Source organism: Phyllostomus discolor, chromosome 4 (genome assembly GCF_004126475.2).
Source record: "Phyllostomus discolor isolate MPI-MPIP mPhyDis1 chromosome 4, mPhyDis1.pri.v3, whole genome shotgun sequence".
Lineage (NCBI taxonomy): Eukaryota > Metazoa > Chordata > Mammalia > Chiroptera > Phyllostomidae > Phyllostomus > Phyllostomus discolor.
This window is the reverse complement of record NC_040906.2, coordinates 14,173,961-14,197,861: the sequence shown is the minus strand read 5'-3', so window position 1 is coordinate 14,197,861 and position 23,901 is coordinate 14,173,961. Positions and strand designations below refer to the sequence as shown.

Genomic DNA, 23,901 nt, shown 5'->3' with positions numbered 1-23,901 from the left:
GGTGCAGCCCCAGGCCCCAGGAGCCTCATCTTCCCAGTGTGGGGAAGCTGGCTGGTGGGGAAGTCCAGCCGTGGGAGCCCCAAGGAAGCTCCTTGGGTGAGGTCAGGGGCAACCCAGCAGGGGGCCGCACATGGCCCGGGGGGAGGGGGGCGTGTGACACCTGTGCTGGGGTGACCTGTGGTGACTGAAGGGGCTGACCTGGTGCTGCAGCCAAGGGTGGCCAGAGTGGCTCCCTGCCCGCCGGCCGCCCCCAGCCCCCGCCCCTCCTCCAAGGCTAGGCAGGGGCTGCGACCTGAAGGGCAGGCCTGCCGCCTGACACAGGGGAGGGGTGGCCACCGGGCAGTGGGTGGACCTCGGGCTCTAATCCCCAGCAGCTGCAGTTTCCCTCAGATCGATTCCCTTCTCACTTTTTTTTCAGCTGCTGGTTCCGCGGCTCAGATCGATGGAGCCGCCTCCCCCGCCCTCCAGAGCTTCCTCTCCCTGCTGCTCATTAGTGCCCCGATTAATCAGCCCCCCATTTCCTCTAGGGGACAAGTGCTTCCTCCCCCATGGGGGCTCACGTTTTCATAAGGACCCCCAGCCCACAAGCTGCTCACTGTGACCACCCCCACCCCGGCGGCACCCAGGCCCCTCCTCCTGTCCTGCCTACGGGGTGTCCTGCCTGTGGCAGCAGGCCCACATGCCCGCCTTTCCCCTCCCGAAGGACAGCAGCCACCCAGGGCTCCCCTGCCCCACCCTGCCGGGGAACACCGCCTGGGGCTGCCCCTTTAGGGCTGCACCCCCTGCCGTGCAAGCCCTGCACATGTCCAATCCCTTCGATACCCCCATTCGGCCTCCCTGCTCCCTGGCCCATTCACTCAATAGTGTCCCCCCGACCCCACCCCGCCCCAGCCTGGCTGTGGCTAGAAATGTGGGAAACATTTGAGGAGGCAAAGTGGCCATAGATGTGCAGTTCAGCCCGGGCGCCCTGTGTCCCAGATAGTCAAGTGACTGAACCTGGGGGTTGGGGCAGCCTGTGGCCCAGAAGGGGCAGGGTATGGACGTGTAAAAGTCAGGAGTAAAGCCCCGAGGAAGCCAAGAATCTCGGTGGTCTCCCTGTTATTCCCTTGTCTGTCTATCCTGCCCTCCTCTGCCCCCCATTCAAACAAGTGGCTCTCCCAAGGAGTTTCTGGAAGCCGCTGTGAGTGGGGCAGTGGGGGTCAGGTGGTGGCTGGGTGCGGGCGTCGGGAGGCAGGGAGGCAGGCAGCAGGGAGCTGGAGTTGGCTGTGACGCCTTCTGAGGTGTGGTCCAGAACAAGTGGCAGGATGAGCTGAGTGCTCTGGGTGCAGCCCTCTTCCCTGGGTGGCCTGGGAGTGGGGCCATCAGAGCACCCCACGAGTGGCTAAGGTCTAGCCAGACTTCGGGGAGCAGATCAGCTAGGTCTCAGGCAGGGACCAGGGATCCCCGTCCTAGGCTGGGGGCCGCCCCCTCCCCTGGCCTGGCTCCTGCCGCCCGTGCCGCCGGTGAAACGCTGTTGACATGTCCTGAATTATTAAGCACGGGGTGGGCTCCGGAGCACATGCTGAGCGGAGCGGCTGGGGCTGCGCGGCGTGGCGGAGCAGCTCACTCGCTCGCTCGCAGGGACACACGCAGGGGCTGACAGCTGTGCTGGTGCTGATAAGGGAAGCCACAAGGAGACGATCGAGGAGAGAGACAAGCGGCGGCAGAGGCAGCGGCGGCAGAGGCAGCACCAGGGCTGCGGAGCTGCTCGGAGTGGGAGTGACTCCCCCACCTCAGGCCCCCACCCTGTCCCCATCCTCCTCCAGCTTGCCCTGAGTTTAGAAGAGCCGCCGCTGCCACCACCGACACTCCGGAGGGCACCGGGGGCTGCTGGCCGGGGAGGGACAGGGGCAAGGAGGCTCTGGCCAGTCCAGTCCCAGCAGCCGGGGACAGATGCCGATCGAGATTGTGTGCAAAATCAAATTTGCAGAGGAGGATGCGAAACCCAAGGAGAAGGAGGCAGGGGATGAGCAGAGCCTCCTGGGGGCTGCGCGGGGGGCAGCAGCGCCCCGGGACCTGGCCACCTTTGCCAGCACGAGCACTCTGCACGGGCTGGGCCGGGCCTGTGGCCCAGGCCCCCACGGACTTCGTAGAACCCTGTGGGCACTGGCTCTCCTCACCTCGCTGGCTGCCTTCCTGTACCAGGCGGCGGGCCTGGCCCGGGGCTACCTAACCTGGCCTCACCTGGTGGCAATGGACCCCGCTGCCCCTGCCCCAGTGGCGGGCTTCCCAGCTGTCACCCTCTGCAACATCAACCGCTTCCGGCATTCGGCACTTAGCGACGCTGACATCTTCCACCTGGCCAATCTGACAGGGCTGCCCCCCAAAGACCGGGACGGGCACCGTGCCGCTGGCTTGCGCTACCCGGAGCCCGACATGGTGGACATCCTCAACCGCACTGGCCACCAGCTGGCCGACATGCTCAAGAGCTGCAACTTCAGTGGGCATCACTGCTCCGCCAGCAACTTCTCCGTGGTGAGTCCTGCCAGCTGGCCCGCCTGGCCTGGGGTGGCCGGAGGCCGGTGGGGGGTGGCGCGCGGGGGCATCCTCAACCGGGTTTCCCTTCCTTCCGCCACCAGAGGCTGGCCTCGAGTCTCCCCCGAGCTTGGTGTTTCCCTCTGGCTCCACAGCCACGGAGCCGGGGACACTCAGAGGCTTACCCTGGCGCTGCTGCTGCTCCTCTTCTTGGCTTTGCTGCTGCTGCTGCTGCTGCTGCAGCGCCCGGGGCTGGGGCCGGGGGCCTGGAGTGGGCCCAGGGGCCCCGCAGCTGGTCAGCTGGCAGGGAAGGCTGGACCCACTGACCCCACGTTTCTTCTGTGACTCCTACATTCTTCTCCTCACCTAATGAGGGTGGTGGGGAGAGGGCGTCTGGGGGAGGCTCCAGCCGGGGAAGGACTCACACTGCCTTCTGGGGAGCCGGCCCGGCCGGCAGGCTGGATAGAGGCGATCTTCGCGTACACTGGGCACCAGTGTCCCTCTGTGTCTGTGTCTCCCACACACACCCCCTTTCACAGACTCCCTCACACATCCCTCTTTCATGCGGCCCCTCCGGCTTCTCCCACTCGCCAGTCCCTCCCTCCGTCCCCTGGTTCCTGCTGCTCCCTTGCCCGGCTCTGGCTCTGACACCGAGAATCACTCATTCACTCTGTTCACTCCTCGGTGCTCGGCTCGCCCTCGCCGCTGCTGGGCGCGCACACACACCCCGCTCTACGGCTCCGGGCCACAGCTCCCTGCACGCTCCGTGTCACACACACTCAGTGTCCCTGCCACTACACTCACGTGCACACCTACACACCCACACACCCATCTGGGGAGCTGCTTATCTCTGTGCTCACATCCCACCTCTTACTTAGCTGCCAGGGACAGGGTCAGGCTGTGGGTGCCGTGCCCTCTCGTGGCAACCCCCCCATCTCTCTGAACCCCTGTTCCCCAGGTGGGGGCTGCTGCCGCCACCCCTCACAACGCGTGTGAGAGTGTGGGGGTGCGTCTTGCACGCTGTCTGTCGGTGCTCCGCTCACCCAGTCACGGGGTATGTATTTTTCCTGGCGCTTGAGATGACTGCCCTCAGTCCAGTTGACTCCCAGTATTGTGTACGTGTGTGTCTGCACGCATGTTGCCACTGCCCAGACGCAAATGCACATACATGTTGTCAACATGGTGCCCACTCCAGCCCAGCCTCCAGGGCCAGCCCAAGAGGCGGGAGGCTTTCCCTCCTCACGACCCGGCCACCCCCCACCGACCCGGGTTCTCACTTGCTCACTGGCTCACTGCCTCAGTCTCACCAGGAAACACGCTCCCACCAAGTGCCTGGCTCCCACCACGCCTGCGTCCTCAGGTCCTGTGTCAAAGGGACGGAGGAGTGGGGCAGACATGGAGGAAGGGACAGAGGAGAGGACTGTGCTGGGAGAAGAGTCAGGGGCACTGACCTGTTGTCCAGCTACAAACCCCCTCTTCTAGGTAGAAGTCGCCTCTCCCAAAGCCAGGCTGGGAGAGGCCCCCAAAAGAGCTGGGGTGTGGGGTGTGAATGTGGACTTTCAGGCCCTGGGGGCTCCTCTGTACCATACCCTCACCCCGAGCTGGGGGGACAGAGCCCAGTCTGAGCAGGTGTTGCTGGGGCGGGAATCAATGGGGGCTTTGTGCTCCTGAGTGGGAGTGTGTGTCCCGGGCCCTGGCGGGGGGTGGAAAGAAGGAGAAGAGGGTGAAACCTCAGCGGGAGGGAAGGAGCGGAAGGGATGGAGGGGCGAGGAAGCAAGGTGAGGCGGGCAGGGGTTCCCTGCTTCCCCATCAGGAAAGGAGCCGATGCCAGGGGGTGTGGGAAGAGGGAGTCCCCTGATCAAGGCTGGCGAGTGTCTCTGAATCCTGGGGAAACCCTAGTGGGGATAAAGGTGGGTCCTGCCCAGGCCCTGGGGCTGGAGGGTGGAGGGTAATACAAGTGGTGGGTCTCAGCTCTGGGGCTGCGACAGGACAGTGAGGGGGCAGAGGGGACAAGCAGCCACTGAGGGGCAGGAATTTCCCTTTGGGTCCTGCTCCCCCTGCCCCCCCCAGCCTGGACCCCCTATCTTTCTGCCTACACCCCACTCCTATCTGCTGAGTGTAACTCCCCGTTGGACTTGACATTCTAGGGCTGAGCCTGCTGTACATTCCCAGGGTCTGGGCTTAGGGGTTGGCAGGGGGACCCATGATCTATGGCAATGGGGGAGATGGGGTGCACTGTTTCAGCAAGATGGGAAAAGGGGTGTGGAGAGGAAGACAGGGGGTCTCTGATGAGGACGTGAGGTCCACTATGCACTGTGGTGAGAGCATGGAGCCACGACAGGGGTCTGTGGTGGGGAGACAGGCACAGCGGCCAGTGGGTGGAGAGCCTGCCGGGGCGCGAGTGGTGAGATGCTCAGTGACAGGGACAGGCTTTGGGGAAGGGGCTGTTGTGTGTTTTCTGTTGCTTCCCTCGCTTCCTCCTTTCCACTCCCCACTCTGCCGTGACCTTTCCTCCGGAATCCAAGTTAATAAATGTCACATTTTCCAGCCTATTTTTATTCCGGGTAATTCACCCTCCCCCAGTCCCCTAAGCTGCCGCTCTTGCTTCTGTTACTACTGCCATCGCTCGCCCCGCCACCCCACGTTCCCTGATCTCCCCTCGCTGACTCCCAACCACTCCCTCACTCAATCCATCAACGTGGCGTTCCCAGCACCGACCAGGCTCCCTGCCAGCTGCTGCGGGCGAGAACAAAGAAGGGAAGCCCTCGTCCCGGGTCCCTGTCCTCAAGCAGCCTCTAGTCTTGTGGTGGAAGGGGGACGGAGCCACTCCAAAGCTTAACCAACCGTGTGAGAGTCACCCGGCTGTGCAAGCCAAACAGTGTCACGAGGTGCCAGGATGAATGGCCAAACTAGGTACAAGGAGAGTAAGAGCCTGAGTTCGGAGGGGAGACCACTCTGGGCTGAAGGAAATCGGGAAGGTTGACGGAATGAGCCAGGCTGGGCCGGGGGAGGTTTGGAGAGAGAGGAGAGAGAGAGAGAGGACGGGGAGGGAGAAGAGATGGCTCCTGGGTGAGGATGCTCTCGCCTCTCGCCCCAGGCCCCCCTCCACCTACCTACCGCGCCCCCCCACCCCCCGCCAGCTCTTCTCCTCTTTCCCTTTCCCCTACTTCATCATGCTCATACCACCCCACGCCCACCTCCACCTCCACATGTCACCGCCACCTTCACGTTCGCCCTTTCCTCCCGGATTCCTCCCGCCATCTGCTCCCTTGCTCCAACGCTCCGAGGCCCATCCAGACTTTCCCCACCGCGGCTCGCTCTCAGCCTGCCCACTTACTAGAAGGCAGACATCACTCTTCCTTCCCGGGCATCATTTCTTTAGCTGTAAAATGCAAGGATGACTCTCACATCCAGCATCTCCTCTCAGCTGGGGACGGTACGCTATGGCAGTCAAGTGTGCAGGCTCTGGAGCCAGGCCACATGGATTCGAACCTTGGCTCTCCCCTCTAAGCTGTGCGCCCTTGGAGGAGTCAGAAGAGCTCCCACAAGCGTCGGCTTTTGTAGTCATTACATAGAATATTAGAGCCTAAAAAAATGTGGGTCGTTGTGGGGATTAGAGCGAGAGCATATTTAGCACAGGACCTGGCATGAGCAAAGTGTCAGCTGTCAGAATGCCACCGCCCCGACTCCTGGCTCGCTCTCGCCTGACCGTGCCCAGCACCACCTGCCATTTTCCGACCCATCCACCGGCACCTTTGCTGCTCTCCATCACCTCGCCTTTCCCCCTTCCCAGACCCTCAAGCCCCCGCTCTCCCCCCCCTCCCCTCTCAGAGCATTCCCCTGCTAAGCAACCCTCCCAAATATTCACACGCACACGTGTAGGTGCGTAGGTGCGGGAGCGTGAGCACGCACTGGAGGTCACTGCTACCCCACAGGACATGCTGTGGTGACAGAAATGTCCTGTCTCCGCGCTGCCCCACATGGTAGTCACTAGCCACCCCAGCTATTGAGCGTCTGAAACGTGATTAGTGTGACAGAGAAAATGAATGTTCCCTTCAAGTAGCCGCATGTGGCTGGTGGCTGCCGTATTGGACAGGGCAGCCCTGGTCCTAGGAACGAGGTTCCGGCTGCCAGACTGGGCGGGGCTAGGGACTCCAACTGGTATCAAAGAATATAAGGCAACAGCTGCGCGCAGTGATTGGAATCCTGGCATCTCATCGCTGGGCTGAGGGCCCAGGTTGAGCCGAGGATGGGGCCTGTGTCTGGGCACATCGAGGTATTTGGAAACACCACGTGAGCAGCAGTACACCTTTCTTCCTGGGTGCGGGACATGACCTTGGTCTTCTCCCTTCTATTGTCTGGAAAGTCGAGGCGCAGGGGAAATGGGGAATGCAGCCTTGAGGAGACAGGGGTATAAACCCGTCCTCCTCCGTGGAGGGGCAGGTGACCAAGGACCTGTGGGCACTCCACTGTCTCCATCCCCCCTCCCCTGGGCTCTGACTTCCCTCCCCCTCCCAGCCCTCCCTCTGCACATGCTGGTGACTGCCGAGACTATTAATCACTCGCCCTGTTCTCTTCCTCTCTACTAATCAGGCACAATTAGACAAGGCCTCTTCCAGCTGGGCAGTCCCCTCCCTGTCCTCCTCCCTCCTCTCCCAGCTCCACCCCAGCTGCCACCAGGACAGCGCTGAGGCAAGGGGAGCAAGGTGCAAGCTCCCCATCACTCTCTGACTTCCCTGACACCCTACGGAGGCCCCTCGGCAAACCCCTGCCTTCTGTCCAAGCTTCCTCCTGCGCCTGTGTCCTTCCCCGGTGCGGTCAGGCCCATACTGACAGCCCTCTGCCCCCTGTCTGTGGCCATGGGAGGGGCTGCTTTACGCATCCCGACTCCATGCCCTTGCCACTGTCACCAGAGACCTGAGGGCCTTTGCCTTCTTGACTCTGGAAGGGAGGGGGCATCCGCTGAGGTTAGTCCAGGGCTCTTACTACTGAAGGAGCTTACCTCTGATCCCCACCCCCTGCCCAGCCCTCTGTCCCCTCTGGTCCCGTTTTTTTCCTGAGGCATGAAACTTGAGAACATTTAATTCAACAGCTAGTTCAGGGTTGGTCCTGCTTTCAGGAGCCAGGCAGGTCCAGCCTGGGAGGGCACACACATAGGGAAGGGTGGACCCTGAGGAGACCTAAAAATCTCATGCTTGAATGGAGCCGCCCCAGCTAACTTGCCCTATGGTTAGGGATGCCCGGTATTGGTGGGGGTTGGTGCAGGTTGGTGGGGGTTGGGGAAGCCTTCCAGGTTGTCCAGAGAAGCCCTGAGCCTTGACTATTTTAATAAAATTTTTTCCGATTAAAGGAACAAAACTCTGAGGACTACTTACAACTCAATTACAGGAATCCAGCGTACTAGCCCTCACCGGCCGCCCTGCCACTGGCTGCTGGCCCTGAAGGGGGCGCTCTCAGACGCGCTCACACTCATTGGCCAGTGGCGTTGGCAGAGGGGGATTTGAGTGGTGTTGGCAGAGACGCTAAGGGCAGGGGCTGTTATTGTTACGGAGGGCTGGTCTGCAAGGGCAGCGGGAGGGCCATGAGGGACGTGCCCCCACCCAGCCCCACTTAGCAGCCCAGTGGCCTCTTCATTAATCAGGAATCAGCCCCGAGCTGGGCTCATTATCAGCTCAGCTTCTCACGGCACCGCCGGAAGATGCTGATTAGCATTTGAAGAAATGGCCCCCACGTGCCCCTCCCATCCCTCCTCCCTCGATCTCCCCTACCCGTGCTCCTTTCGGGACTCCCACCCCTGCCCTTCTGCTTCCCAGAGGAATCCGCTCCCTCTCGTGGCTGGCGGCAGGGTTGCCTCTGCTCCGCCCAGGCAGGGGGCAGGAAGGATCAGGAATGGGGGCAGGGGGGCTGGAGCACCCTAGGGAGCACAAGAGCCTCAGGGTCGCTGAGGTTGAAACTCCTGGGTGGAGGGGAGAGAGTGAATGTGGGCTGCAGACTGAGGTGGTCAGGTGGAGATGGGCAGTCAGTCAGTAGCCCTGGAGGAGGGGAGGAGAGGGCAGCCTCAGGCTGGGGGTTACCCGTGCTTCCCTGCCCTTCCAGGCCCTCCCGGCAATGCCCCCTCCTTAAAGCAGCTGGAGTGGGGACAGCCAGAGCCGTGGACCAAAGGCCCGAGGGTGGTTTCTTGGGTTATATTATTGTTTTTGCAAATCATGGTGCAGACTTAGGGTCTTGGAACCACCCCAGATGAATGGGGGTGCGAGGCAGGGGGAGGGCAGACACCCAGAGGGTGAGGGTGCGGAGTGCCCTGTTTTCCGGAAGGGGTAGAGGGTGCCTACACGTCTTACCCCGGCTCCCAGGCCAGAGGATGGCAGCGCCGGAAACCTACCCCCCCACCCCTCAATGTTCACCATGCCCTTGGGACACCCGGTTTGGGTTGGAGGGAGAGCCGTTCCAGAGAGACAGGCAAGGGCTGCAGTAGCCGAGGCAGCGGCGAGGGTTCAGAGAGGAGCCACGGGATGATTAAGGGGAAATGGAGGATTGATTTAGGAGGAAAGATTAAAGGAGCTAAATCCGTGGCGCTTGGCTCAGCGGTGACTAAGCGTGGACAGGATAATAGCTTACAAATGTGTGAAAGGTGTAAATACCAAACGGGGGAGGGGAGGCTGCTAGGCGGGCCGGAGAAGTGGGGCGGGGGCGGGGCAGCCTCGGGGGTGGGGCGGGCTGGGGACCCCTGGCGACTGCCCCGCACGCCTGGCCCTTCTCGAGTGGGAGTGCGGAGGGAGGAAAACGACTTGTCGGGGAACCCCAAGTTCCAAACTGGGGTTCCGTTTCTGAGGCGCAGCTTCGCTGGCCAGGTGCTTGCCCCCCACCCCAGTCACACTCCCACCCCGCTGGGGACCTGAGGTCGAGGGTTCAAATCCCACCCGAGGCCCTCTGCGCTCCCCCCCACTCCCCCGGCACCAGGCCTTTCCCACCTCTCCCAGGCCCGCTGGGCGGACCCAGCTCTGCAGGCCTCTCTCTGGGCCCCCGCCTCGCCGTCCAGCCTCTCGCCCCCTCTCCCCTCCCCGGCCGGGCGGGCGGCGGTGGCTCCCTCCGCGGTGGAAGCCTCTGGCGCCGCTGTGTGCGGAGGTCACTTTGCCGAGGAGCCGGGAGCCGAGGGAATGCAAATGAGGCAAACCCAGGGAGGAGAGCGGAGGAGCCCAGAGGAGACGGGAGGGAGGGCGCTCGGGCGCTTTGATGGATGCCTGCCCCGCGGGAGAGAGGAAGGCGGAGAGGAGCGCGAGGCGCTGGGTGCAGTCCCCTGGGTGTGGCCCTCTGGGTGCGGGTGGGCCCGGCCTGTAAGCCGGGGTACCTATGCGGGGGTGGAGATGTGGGGGCGGGGATGGGATCTGGAGCGGCGCCCACCCACCCACCGCCGTCACCACCTCCACCACCTCCACCACTTCCACTGCCGTCTTCTCAGGCTCGGCTCCTGAGCTCCCGCCGGGCCGTGGGTTTGTGCTCCACAGTGTAAGCAAAACTCCTGAACGCCTAACTTTGCATCGAGGGGCGGGAATATCAGGGAAGGACTTAGTTGCAAATTAAAAATATTCCCGCCTGGAAAATTGACTTTCTAGGGTTTGAGGCCTAGGCAGCCGTTACCTGGCAATAGGTTTGGCTGTGTACCTGCGTCTTGGAGCCCGGAGCTCTCCTCTTCGGCGGAAAGGCGGTGCTCGCCTGGAATCACGGTGTTCTGCCCCGCGTGGCCCCAAGGGGTCCCCGGCTGCCAGCGCGGCCTCAGCCTGGAGTCACAGGACCTAGACCGGGTCCCTACTTTCCTCCCACCACCCCTCCCACATTTGCATTTGAACAAATCCTGCGCCCATTTCCTCCTAGGCCCTACAGCGCTTCTACTTCGGGGAGGAAGTCACCCTGAACAGCACTGGAGTGGCTGTAGGGGTGAGGGGTGGGGCACTGTGTTGGCCCTGTGGTAAGAGAGGGGGTCGGGCTTGCTTGGGGGGGATGTTCTCCCTCTATCTGATAGTGGCATGGCCGATGCCCTTCCCGGGCTGGTGACTGGGCTTGCTCTGAGGGGCTTCGCTCTCCAGCCCAGTGGAACCCCTGTTCCACTGCCGGAGGACTGGCCCAGCCCCCCATCACAGCACCAAGCACAAGTAGCAACGATCTGACTGTAGCCGTGCGCTTTGTGTTCTGGTGCCCGCCGCTTTGCACCTGGCTCAGAGTGTAAGTGCTCAACAAACACTTTGTGCCTGAACAAATGTCTCTGCAGCCAGACAGCAAACCCCTTTGGGCTGGGCTGAGACTGTTTGGTTCTCTGCATCATCCCTGGCACCAGGCGCCACGCCTGACACACTGCACGGGCTCAAGGAACAGTGTTGGGCCAATGAGCGCTGTCGGAGCACACACTGCTTCTTGAGCGCCTACTGTTTGCCGGCATGATGCCAGGCACATGGCATCCCACGGTGGCTGTGAGCACAGACCAGCATCAGACCTCCTGGGCCCCCTCCACCCCCCCACCCCGCTCCACCACGCCCTGTGGCCCTGGCAGGCTCCTTACCTCTCTGGGCCTCCTTTCTTGTCCATAGAATGGAGATGATAAGAGACCTCCAGTTTGGGATTTCCGTGAGGATTAAGGAGTTAATAAAGCACTTAGGACGGCACTTGGCATGGCGTAAGCACCAAATAAACATTAGCTGCGTTTCTCTCGTCACGGTACCTCTGAAGGGGGCCTGTTATTATTCCCATTTTACAGGTGAGAAATGGAGGATCCAAGAGGTTACATGACGGAGTCCAAATCCCACAGACAATAAGGGTAGGCAGGGCCCACGGGGGTTTGAACCCACTGGTGGTGAGCCACACTGGGCTTCTGGCCTGGGCTCCGGGTGCCGCTTCCCATCTGGTGGGAGAGGCCCATCTCAGAGCCTGGGCATTTCTCGCTGGTAGAGCTCTGTCCTCCACGAAGCACTGTCTCTCCCAGATCGCTGTACCTGAGAGAGAGTCTGTACCAAGGTGCGGGAGGCCCTGTGAGGACGGGCCCGGTAGGAATCCAAGACCAAAATGGCCGCACCGTCTTGGCAGGAAGCTCCGTTCCTCGAATAAGCTTCCACTTTTCTTGAGCTGATCTCTAATCCTCATGACTAACGTCAGGAGAAGGAATCCCCATTCCTCTTCTACAGGTGCGCAGCCCGAGGCTCAGACAGGTTAAATCATGCACCCAGGGTCGTTCGTCCAAGGTTGGTGGCGAAGCCGGGATTTGAACCCCGTTTTGGCAGGCTGCGAAATATACGTGCCCCTTCCCCCCCACATTATGAGCTTACGTGGCCCTGTCTCTGGCGCCGTGTGCAATGGTGCTCTCTGCCCCAGCGTGGTTCTTCCTGGTCTCTACAGCTCTCTTATTGCTCACACTGAGGCATCAGTGTTGCAAATGGCTTTCATATATGTTGTCTCTTTTGAGACAACCACCCTATGAAATTAATCAAGCAGGAATGTCTGTCTTCACTGAACAGATGAGGAAACTGAGGCCCCCAGAAGTCAATCAATCACTTTACTAACCAGGTCTATATAGGTTGTCAGTGGGGGAGCCCGAGCCGAGACCAGGGTCTCCCTGGGGGAGACTGAGGTTAGTGGAGAATGCTAGGGCCACTGGGTGGGGGGACTAGGCTCTCATTCTGAATTTGGCCCCCTTTTTGGTGCACCCTCGGACATGTACCTTGCCATCTCCAGACTTCTGTTTTGGCTTTTGTACAGTGAGGGTTTGGACTGAGTGTGACTTCCAATTTCCTCCAGCTCAGACACCCCAGGCTTTTTGAGTGGGTGCCATCTTCCTGCCTCTGCCCCTCCTGAGGACGGAGAAGGACACTTCGAACCTGGATGCTTCTGCCACCCCTGAGTAGAACTGGGCCTGGAGCGCTCCAACCCCGGGTGTACGAGGATGCACCCCCTTCCACTGGACCCCGGAGGAATGCAGGGCTCCGGAGCAATGATCCCGGGGCCCAAGTGGGAGGCTTGTGGCTGGACTGCAGCAGCGGAGAGCCGATGGAATTGGAAGGGGAGGATGAAGCTGCCGTGGAAGAGGGGGGGGGGGTGCCAGGGCCTTGGCAGAGGCAGGGTGCCCGAAGCACAGTGGAGATAAAGCCCAGGCTGCAGATTAGCTCCGGGATTAGCCCAGCCTCCGCTGCTCCTGGCGGCTCCTTATCTCCTGGAGGCTGGGCCCTCTCCCTCACAGCTTTGAGCCCTGGACCTGCTAATTGCCTGTTAACCCCATGGGCTCTGTGACTACAGGGAGGAGGAGGGGGCGGGGAGGGGTGGGAGACAACGCAGGCAAGCCAGCCAGAGGAAATGGAGGCTGTGGGTAGATGAGACTCAAAGGACAGAAAAGCCACAAGTTTGGGTCTCTCTCGACCCCCCTGGTCATTATCTGGGGCAGACCTGGAGGAACGGCAGGGTCGAGGAGGGGAGGGCACCAGGGGAGGGTGTCTAGCTTGGGCAGGGGGAGCAGCGTCAGGGCCAGGGAAGAGTCTAAGAGGAAGACGAGAGATAGAGACCAGACAGCTGGACTGAGGGACGGAGAGGAGAGCAAACAAGATGGGGGTGCAGACAGCAGAGGAACATGGGGTGGGGTGGGGAGCCAGGACAACAGAGGCCGGGGAATGGACAGGCTGACAAAAAGCAAGAGGCAGAGAAACAGAGACCAGAGGGATAATTGATTGGATGCTGAGGACAGACAGGCCTGGATGAGGGACTTGAGAGAGAGACCGAGATCAGAGGACAGAGGCTGGGAGACAGACCAACCCACAGCAGGTCCAGCCTAACCTTAAAGGGGGACCGGTCCGGGAGGGACAGGCAGAGGCTGGCCGGAAGGAAGGCGGTGGAGAGGCCCCAGGGTCTTCACGAAGCGCAGACAGATTCTTATCAAGCAGCTGTCCAGCCTAGGTCCAGAAGGGCTCTGGGAGGCCATGTGCCTCAGCCTGGAACCAGGGGGGTGGGCTTGGAAACCGAGGCAGAGAGCAAGGAAGGGCACAGAAGAGGGAGGGCCAGGCTGAAGGAGGAGGCGGGGCCTGAGGTGTGGACAAGGTCTGGGGCTGAGGGCTGGTGGTGGGTGGTCTGGAGACAGCCCCTCAACCCATCAGCGCACATCCTGGCCCGGAACCTGCCCCTTTGCGTGGCTGAGCCTCGGACTCTCACCTTCTGTGCACACACCCTCCTTTCGGGCCAGTCCATGGGGAGAGAGCAGTGGCCAGCCAGTGGGACCCTCTGGCTGAGCGGTCGTGCCGTCTCCATGGAAGAAGCTGTGGGCTGTGCTGCCACAAATATTCTGCCACTTAGGAGCTGGCGGCTCCACCTGCCACTGCCCGCCTGGCCCGGGGACCGTCTCCAGAGCAACGTTCTGCTCTGCCCAGCAGTTGGGCCTGACCCCGGCTGTGCAGGTGGCCTGGCCCCGCCAGTCTGGCCTGTCCATTTCCTGACAACTACACCCATCAGACCCGAAGTCCTCCCACCCACCCCCCTTTGTCACAGCCGCCTCAAGGCCCGGGTGCCACGTACCGCTCTCCTCCAAAGCCGTGAGAGCCAAAGCCGTCCCCATTGGCTGGGCCCTGCCCAGCGCTGGGCTCCGTGCCGTGCAGTGTGTGTCTGCATGTACCTGTTGGGGACCTCAGGCAGGGAGGCTGCCCCAAACCCACGGCGGGTGAGGAATCCACCCGAGCCGCTCTTTCCGGGAACACTGCCAGGTGACTTGGAAGCACTGTTTCGGCATCGGGCTCCATTCTGTTTGAGTCTCATTTACTGGCCGTGTGTCCTTAGCCAAGTCACTTTGCATCTCTAAGGTTCTTCATCATCGGATGGAGGCCATGCTACTTGCTTAGCTCACGTGGTCGTCTTAGAGGCCCACAGGGGATCACAGACCACAGGCCCGTAACGCGGGACCTGGTACGAAGCTGGGGCGTTTGGCAGTGCTCACTTTGCACCCCTTCCCTCTGCCTCAGGCCTCCCTCTGCAAACTGCACTGGGCTCTGGGGGTGCCGAGATGGCAACACGGGGCTCCTGGCCTCAGGCGGTCCACCGTCCCGTGGATGAGACCGAGCTGTGAAAACGCCAGGAGTTGCCGACAGGCAGGGCTCTGCTGCCGCGATCCAGCACGCTGGGGCACACGAGTGAGCAGCTCACCGCCCTGGTCCCCCCTGCAGCTCATGCCTTGCTTAGCCTCTCAGCTGGAGCATTCACTCAAAACGGGCTGCATCAGCGAAAGCAGATTCCAACATCTTGGCTGGGAATAGGAAGAGGGTGGGTGCTTTGAAAATTGAGGCAAATACTTACATATTCCCTTCTGCCTTTCCCGCACCAGTGGGGACACAGAAATCTTGCACCCAGTCTCCCTCAGGGTCCCCCTCTCTCTGGGGAGAACACGGGTCTAGCTGGACTCTCCCCAGTCCATCTAGGGCCTTTCTGCTCAAAGTGCAACCTGCAGGTGGCTGGAAATGCGGACTCTGAGTCCCACCCCCGCCCCCAGTGCATTTAACACACCCAGAATCTGCATTAACAAGATCCCCAGGTGCTCTGTGCGCACATCTGCACCCAAAGTCTGCAGAGCACGGGCCTTGGAGACCTGGGCAGATCGGCTTACCTCCCCAAGGCTCAGTTCCTCCTCAGTCGGACGTGGGGTGGTTGTGAGGGTGCAACTGGAGAGCGTATGTTAAGCATCTAGCGCAGTGCCTGGGCCAGAGAGAGAGTGTGCTGGGCTGTCCGTGGTGCCTACTGCTGACCCACGCATAGACACACACACGGCAGGGAGCTGGCCACGGGTGAAACGGAGTTAGGAACCGGAAGCCAGAAGGGGGTGAGGATGCAGAAGCAGGAAGGGAGGGACAGGAGGGGAGGTGAGGGATCGAGAGCAGCAGACACGGAGAAGAAAGAGTGAGGACGGTCTGGAGAGGAGTGGAGTGGACAGGAAGGAGGGACAGGAGACGAGGGGATGGTGGTTGTGGGTCACATCACAGCTGAGTGGGGCTGGAGCAGGAGCTGGGGCTTGGGCAGGGGGGCACCTCCCCAGAACAAGCAGAGTCTTGGGTCTAGATGAATGTACGCCTCTCCCACTGACTAGTGGTGTGGCCCTTGGGTAATAATCCAGTTAACTCAACCTACCGGACACCAGGGTTGCCGAGGGGATGAAACGGGGCAGCGGTAGATGTTACCATGTTCTGTAAACCGCATGGTGCGTGTTTCGTTTTAGGAACCCGAGTCAGGGTGTTAGGGTGTTAGAAGACCCATGTGAGAGGGGAGGCTCAGCAGGGTTGTTAACCTAGTGAGGACGGGGGACCTGACCTCACCCTACAACGAGGGTGCCCCCAGCCCCCCAGTTCTTAGAACGGCTCACTCCCACTGTCCTCAGTCCAGCCCCATCTGCCTTCTACGCTGCCCCTCTGAAGCTAGGCATTTAGGGTAGCTTTTCCCTAACATGCCTCACACCTTTCCTCCCCGTTTTTGCCAGTGTAAATATGTTCCCAAGGAAAGGGGAGGGGGAGCGAGAGAGAGTGATTGAGTGCACTGACCCCCGGCCCCCAGGGATGGTGCTGCCTGTGATGGCTTTGACACGGGGGCTTGTCTCTGTGGGGCGAGCCTGGCAGGGGACACTGGCGTCTGCCTCTCCCTCAACCTCCTCCCACCCAGCTGCTGCCACAAATCCCCACCTCAGCTGCGCCCCGCCGGCCTCGGCATCCATCCCCGAGGCGCCAGCGCCCTCTCGTGGTGTCTATGCCGGGGAGCTCTCTGCCGGGTCCAAGACAGGCTTCGTTCCGCGCGGCAGAAACAGCAACTGCTGATTTGGTCCTTTGCGTTCCCGGTGCGCTGGGCCGGGTGCTGGGGACACCAGACAGTTGCACAGGGTCACTGGTCCTGTGCAGCACAAACTCTGTTGGCGGGGGAAAGAGGAACATTGGACTACTAGGAGACAGACAGATAAACAATGTCGTTTCAGGTCTTTTTATTTTTAAAAGGTTGTATTTATTTTTTAGAGAGAGGGGAAGGGAGGGAGAAAAAGAGAGGGAGAGAAACACTGATGTGTGAGAGAAACACGGGTTGGCTGCCTCTCACATGCCCCCAACCAGGGACGTGGCCTGCAACCCAAGCATGTGCCCTGACTGGGAATTGAACCTGTGGCCTTTGGGTTTGCAGGCTGGTGTTCAACCCACTGAGCCACACCAGCCAGGGCTGCTCTCAGGCCTTGACCAGCACTTAGAGCCAGCCAACAGACACGCTGATTGCCAGGTGGGGGGTGAAACTGGGAACGTGTGTGGTGTATGAGTGTGCGTATGAGGAAGGGACACCTCAGCTGAGCTTTGAGAGACGAACAGCGAGCGAGCCTCGCCAAAACGGGAGGGGAGGCATTCCAGGAGAGGGACCTGCCTGAGCCAAGGTCCGAGGAACGAGTTTGAATTTGTCAGAGATTTGTCTGGGGGTCGAGTGGCAGGAGAGATTGGCAAGGGTCGCCTTCCATGGTGACTTTCAGGCTAGGGAAGGAGTCTGGCTTTATTCTGCAGGAAATGGAAAGCTGTTGTTGCCGTTTTGGGGCTTTAAGCCGCTTGGTCGGAAGGAGCCCCGGCTGCTATGTGAATGGCCTGGAGGCAGAGCCGAGGGTGGAGGGAGGGAAGCTGGTTAGGAGCGCACTGCCGTGGCCAGGTGGGAGATGACGGCAGAAGCGGGGACGCAATGTGGAAGGAAAGTGGGTAAATTCTAAACAGATTGCAGAAGAGAATTGCCCAAGAAAGCTGCTGGTGAGGGAGAGGAGGTTTCAGGCATTCTGGCCTGAGCGATTTCGTAGACAGCAGAGGCCCTGATGCAGAGGAGGAGAGCGGTGTGTGTGCGGGGCCGGGATTGGGGACGACGTCCAGAGTCTGCTGTTGATTTGTTAAGCTGGAGATGCCTTTCGATCATCTAAGGGAGGATATCAGCAGAAGAGATGGAGCTCAGGTGAGAGGCTGGGCTGTGTAGATTGATTGCTGGAACATGGGACAGGGCTGCCCAGGCAGGTCTGGTGACCCTGGCAGGGGGCGGGGAGACAGGGAACCCTAAGCATAAGGAGTTGTCTTAGCCTCTCCTTCCCTCTCCCCTTCTCTTCTCTCTCCCTCCCTCCCCTCCCCTGCCAGGTCTATACTCGCTATGGGAAGTGTTACACTTTCAACGCGGACCCACAAAGCTCCCTTCCCAGCCGGGCGGGGGGCATGGGCAGTGGCCTGGAGATCATGCTGGACATCCAGCAGGAGGAGTACCTGCCCATCTGGAGAGAGACAAGTACGTAGGTGGGGCAGGGACAGGGCCAACCTGGGGGCTCTGGCCTGGACCGCCTGCCGGGGATGGCTTTTGAGAGCTCCCCATCTCTGCCGTGCAGATGAGACGTCGTTTGAGGCTGGCATCCGAGTGCAGATCCACAGCCAGGAGGAGCCACCCTACATCCACCAGCTGGGCTTCGGCGTGTCCCCAGGCTTCCAGACCTTCGTGTCCTGCCAGGAACAGCGGGTGAACACCTCCAGCTGGGCGCTGGGTTGGGCACGGGGCAGAGCCTTTGGGCTTAGTGGGGATGCTGACCAGACCTTCTTCCCAAAGCTCACAGCCCATCAGTCTGCCCATGGACTTTGCTTGGGGCTGTGGGCACTGGAGGGCTGGGTGGGACTCCTGGGCATGACCTACCCCGTCATGCCCACCTCTGCAGCTGACCTACCTGCCTCAGCCCTGGGGCAACTGCCGGGCGGAGAGTGGGCTCAGGGAGCCTGAGCTTCAGGGCTACTCAGCCTACAGTGTGTCTGCTTGCCGGCTGCGCTGTGAGAAGGAGGCCGTGCTTCAGCGCTGCCACTGCCGAATGGTGCACATGCCAGGTGGGCACCCCACCTCCCCACGGACCCTCTGGGCCACCCTGCCAGGCTCCGGAACCTCCAGGAGCAGAGCATTGCTCATGTGCATGCGCATGTGTGCAACATGTGTGCACGTTTGCATCCATATGTGTGGGATTTTATGCATGCTTTAACATGTGCATGTGGGATGCACACGTGCACAGTAATATGCATTTATGCATACACATGCTCATGTACCTCTGTACCTGTGTGCTTGTGGAGGTTGCGTGCATGTGTTTGAACACGTGCATATGCATATGTTTGCAGGTGTACACTTTTGTGTTTACATGCATGAGCATGTATACAGCCATGCCTGCGTGTGTATGTGCAAACATGCCCATTTGGGGTATGTGTGTGTGCGAGCACGAGTGTGCCCACATTGGGAATGTGGTGGAGACTGGGGATGGAACCCTAGCCTCCAGGAATAATCTTCTCTCCTTTTAGGCAACGAGACCATCTGCCCACCAAATATCTACATTGAGTGTGCCGACCACACCCTGGGTCCGTGCTGCCTGCTCCCCTTCCGCCTCTCCATCACCCTCCTCCTCACCTCTCTGTCCGCCCTCCTCCTAACTGCCTGGGCTCTCCTCCCCCCAGCCTTTCCCCGGGGGGCTCTTCCTGGGGGCCAAGACTTATCCCATACCTCCAGGGGTCTGAAGACCTTTGCGGGTGTGGACATTTGGGTAAGTGGAGGCAGCAGGGTGAGGGGTTGCAGAGAATCCAGGCTTCCTGTCTTGGGTCAGCAAATGAGCTTGCCTTTCTGGGGAAGTGAAAGGACTGCTCTCTTGGTGTGAGGAAAAGTGCACTGCTGGCTCTCAGTGTGGGGAAGGCAGATGCCATCTGTCCACAGGTCCTGTCTGACCTGCAGTTCATTTACTCATTCATCCATTCATCCATTCATTCTCCAGGCGCTTACAGCCCGTGTGGGTGCAGGAGGTGAGAGGGGGCACAAGAGCCCTGCTCTTGCGGAGCTCACTGCTGGGCATGGCTGTGGATAGGTGTGACAACACACTGTGTTAGTCCTCGCACAGGGGAAACTCAGGCATCCCGCAAGGCCCCGAGGCGGGGGGACCTGGCTTGGCAGGGAGGATTCCTAGAAGCGACAGAGACACCCAGGTGAAAAGGGGGCCTGTTCTAGACAGTGAGAACAGCACACGCTAAAGGCCCTGTGGCCAGGTGGAGTGTGTGTCTAGCACACTGCAAGATCAGTGTGCTGAGGGCAGGGAACCCAGGAGGGGGAGCGGAAGCCTGGGGGAGGGGAAAAGTAGAGGAGGCCCTGGGAAGCCAACAATGGTTTAAGGCATGGCAAGAGCACTCTCTGGTGTTAGGAGGGTGACTCTGATTAGGTGTGGAGGATGGACAGGTGGGGGGTGAGGCCAGAAGCAGGGTGGCTGGTAAGAAGAGCAGTGCAATGATCCAGATGATGGAGCCGTGGGAGGAGGTGCCGAGGCTGTGGACTCACATGGGGACCTTCTGTTCTAACCAGCTGTGCCAATCCAAGAGGCGATCGCAGAGTGCCTAGTGAAGGAACAGATGTGTGAGCAGGGACCAGTGAACCACAAGGGGTGGCGAGGCTCCTCAGAACCAGCAACATCGGGGGGCTTTACTCCCCCAGGCCTGGATGCAGGCAGGAAGGGACCCATGTTGGAACCCAGAGAGAGCACTGGCTGTCCGAGAGGGCCAACGGACAGGAGCTGTGGGCACGGGAGGAGGGATGAAGCCTCTGCCAGCTGCGGCCTGGCAGTAAGGAAGCCGGGAAAAAGAAACACCCTGGTATCTCTCCCCTCCTTGCCTTCTGACCCTGCTAGGAGCTCCCACTGGCCAAACCCAGCCCAAAGGTGGAAGACGAGGGGGTCTAGGTGATATATTTGGTGGAGCTCAGCCTCCTAGCCACAGAGAAAGGTGGAGGAGAATGGAGGGTGGATCTGAAGGGCTCAACAGAGAAAACCCAGCATACTGGGCATACAAGTCCTATCCATCCACTTGTTCTTTTGGCTGTCTGTCTGTCTACCCGTCCATCCAACCACTCACCTATTCACCCATTCATCCTGGCCTCCACTCCAGGTCCCTTGGTGTGTTTGAGGCCTCATGTGTTTGATGAGCTCTGGTGGATGGGCCAGGCCCTCCCTCTGAGCCATGGGGACCTCCTGCACCAGGGAGCTGGGGGACAGAGGGACAAGCCTGCGGGAGGGTGCCTGGGAGCCTCACCTGCTGTCTTGGATAGTCTGGAGCTGGTATAGGATGGGACCCCCACCCTGTGTCCTCTGGGCAGTGCCAGGCCCAGAGGACAGCCAAGGCCCTCAGTGGCTGCCTCAGGGCAGCCTCTGCAGCTGGTGGGCCTCTGGGCCACCCAGGCCCCTGCCCGCCCCCACTGCAGCTGGTGCCTCTGTGTTGCAGACTCCCTGGGTGGGGGCTCCGAGGGCCCGTGTTTCTGTCCTACTCCTTGCAACCTGACCCGCTACGGGAAAGAGATCTCCATGGTCAGGATCCCCAACAGGGGCTCAGCCCGGTACCTGGCCAGGAAGTACAACCGCAATGAAACCTACATACGGTATGTGTGTGCATGTAAGCGTGTGCGTGCGTGTGGGGCGGAGGCCACCCTCAACAGGCCTGGTGCATGGTGGAGACAGGGAGCAGGGGGCAGCTTTGTTAATAAGGAGTCTTCTGCCAGGAATGCTTTTCACAGTCCTTTTCTTCCGATCGATCCCTACCCATCCTCCAAGTCACATCTGTTGTCTCCACCTCCACTGAAGCCCCTGGTCCAAATGCCTTTCATCTGAGCTCCTAAGTACCCTGCACCTGTCGCTGTCATTGCACGTACCTATTGTTTTGGAGCCCTCTGTTATGTGTCTTTCTGCCCCAGCAACCTGGGCTGTTGAAGGCATGTTGAGTGAATGCCGTGGTGAGGGAGAGAAACTGGGAGGGCTGGGAGAGGAATGGGTGGCCCACAGGAGGGGCCCCCCAAGCGCTGGGTCTGGTACCTTGCAGCCAATCTACAAATGCTGGGCATCCTCCGAGCGACAGGCCCAGTGCTGGGTCCTGTCTGTTGGGACAGAGGTGATTACGACACAAAGCCCATGGCACAGTTTGTGGATGAAACCATGTGTGGCTGTGGCTGTGGCTGTGCGGTGCTGCTCCTCGGGCCCCGGGAGAGATGAATGTGCATGGGGGAGGGGAAGCCGGGGAGGTGTGGGCGCAGCCTCTGAGGACCCCAGGTCTGTGAGGGGAAGAGAACGGAGGAGAGGGGAAGCATCCCAGTTAGAGAGCTGTGGGATGATGTGGAGACTGGCCTGAGTGGGGGGTGGGGGGCAGGGGGGCATGAGATGCAGATGAGAAGGCAGCTTGGATAGGAAGGCACAAACAATGCGACAGATCACGGGCAGTCTCAGGAGTCTGGGAGAAGAATTTTGGAGTGGACTCTTAGTCATAGGGAGCCACTGAAGGTTCTAGAGAGGTACAGGGGCAAGGAACATGAACACTATCTGCTGCTTTAGGGAAGGCAGGCAGGAAACTGCAGGCCCAGGCTTTTTTTTTTTTTTTTTTTCTTTCTCTCTCTCCCAGGCTTTTTGCTAACCTTCAGAGTGTGATGCTAATGTGCATCTGGGACCAACTCCCCTCACAGCCTTTGGGAGTCGCAGGGGAGTTACCTTCAGATAGGCACTTCTGGCCCTGGGATGTGCCTGCCAGCCACCCCCTTGGGAAGGTGGTCTCACGTGGACTTCCCGCTTCCTTTCCCCGCAGGGAGAACTTCCTCGTCCTGGATGTCTTTTTTGAAGCCCTGACCTCCGAGGCCATGGAGCAGCGAGCAGCCTATGGCTTGTCAGCCCTGCTGGGTGAGACCTGGCCCAGGTTCTGTGGGTGTGGGCGGGCTGGGCCTGCTCCCTCTGACCCTGCTGTCATGCTCCCCAGGAGACCTCGGGGGACAGATGGGCCTCTTCATCGGGGCCAGCATCCTCACACTGTTGGAAATCCTGGACTACATTTATGAGGCAAGGAAGGGGCCTGTTTGGGGTCCCCCACACAGCGAGGAGCGGGAGGGGCTCTGAGAAAAGCAGAGGGGCAGTGCGGGCTTCCCGGTGGAGCCGGTCTAGCTGGGAAGTCCGGCTCTGGGTCCCTTGCCCGACTCCCCTGGCTGACCGGGAGGCCTGAGGGCTCTGAGAAGTCAGGAGAAAGGGACGGGTGGAGAGGACCGGGGGTCCTAGCGGGGGTTGGCTTGGCTGGGCAGCAAGCCCTATAACGCGAGCCTGGTGAGTCTGCCCCCCCCCGCTGCCAAGTCTCCTGAGCCCACAGCTATGCCCTGACCCTGAACCCCAAGGTGTCCTGGGACCGACTGAAGCGGGTGTGGCGTCGTCCCAAGACCCCCCTGAGGACCTCCACGGGGGGCATCTCTACCTTGGGACTGCAGGAGCTGAAAGAGCAGGTGAGGGTGAGCCTGCAGGGCGAGCAGCCAGCTCCTTCTCCCAGGACTGAGCGCTCCCGAGATTTCTGGACTGGCCCACGAGAGGGGGTCCCTGGCCCCCTTGGAGCCTCTGCCCCAGGGACACGGAAAGGCTGGCTATACGGGCCTTGGGGGTGTGGTTTGAAGTCTCCTGCTTCGCCTTGCAGAGTCCCTGTCCAGGCCGGGGTCAGGCTGAAGGTGGGGGAGCCGGCAACCTGCTCCCCAACCATCACCACCCGCACGGCCCCCCAGGAGGCCTCTTTGAAGACTTCGCTTGCTAGGATGATGCTGTGTCTGAAAGGACTCAGGAGTCTGGGACTCCTCCCTGGATCTTCCTGCTCCTGGGACAGAAGGCCCGGGGGCAGCCCAAGGCTGTGGCGGGGAGAGGGCAGTGGTGCTCACTAGGAGAACAGAGACTCAGCCCCTCTTCTCACCAACCGTGGCACCAGCTGCTTTGCACAAGGGTCCTTCTTGTCCCTACTCCCCTCCTGAGGCTGGCTGGTGCCCAGGGAGGCTGGAGAGCAGGCCATGGGCCCCCAGGGAGGGGAAAGGGGAGAAGAGAGGGAGGTGGAGAAGCCCCAGAAGGGGTGGAACCCTGTGTACATTTGTATATATTTAGGGAGGACAGGGTGGGGGTGGGGGTACAGATATAGAAGGTGGGTGGGGCCATGGGGTGGGTGATTCGGTGACAGCCAGGGTCCCAGCCCTAGAGTGTCAACAGGGAAGGGCGGGCTCCCAGGAGCTGGGACTGCTGGGCTTCTCCTATTCCCTGCCCCTCTGCAGGCCCAGCTCCTCATCTGGCAGGGGGAGCGGGTGGCCCAGCAGGCCTGGCCCAGCTCGGGTTCCCCTGCCCGATCCCTGCCCCCCCCCAAGTCCCCTCCACAGGGAGCAGGCGGGCCCTTCAGACCCTGGCTGAGCTTGGGAGTGGGAAAGTCTTCTCAGGCCTCTGTCTCCAGTCTGGCTTTATAAAGTGCTGATGAAACTAGGAATAAAGAGGCATAAGGAATTCTCTGCGTGTGTGTGTGTGACCAAGCTGGGGCAGGGCTGGGTGTATGCATGATGTGCTCCCTG

The 23,901-nt window shown here is 60.8% G+C and overlaps 1 protein-coding gene across 2 annotated transcripts; it reads left to right on the top strand.

Annotated features, from left to right (window-relative positions):
* Nucleotides 1-743: 743 nt before the first annotated feature.
* Nucleotides 744-23,836, top strand: ASIC4 (acid sensing ion channel subunit family member 4). 2 transcript variants are annotated; one of them, XM_028509802.2, is made up of 10 exons: nucleotides 1,736-2,514; nucleotides 17,652-17,796; nucleotides 17,894-18,021; nucleotides 18,215-18,377; nucleotides 18,837-18,893; nucleotides 20,790-20,943; nucleotides 22,134-22,225; nucleotides 22,302-22,381; nucleotides 22,708-22,812; nucleotides 22,998-23,836. In XM_028509802.2, exons 1-10 carry the CDS (start codon nucleotides 1,933-1,935, stop codon nucleotides 23,109-23,111), a joined length of 1,620 nt encoding a protein of 539 aa, XP_028365603.2. In that variant the 5' UTR covers nucleotides 1,736-1,932; the 3' UTR covers nucleotides 23,112-23,836. The 2 variants fall into 2 exon arrangements, with proteins under 2 accessions (XP_035878701.1, XP_028365603.2); XM_036022808.1 differs by lacking the exon at nucleotides 18,837-18,893 and having other exon boundaries at nucleotides 744-2,514.
* Nucleotides 23,837-23,901: the final 65 nt, after the last annotated feature.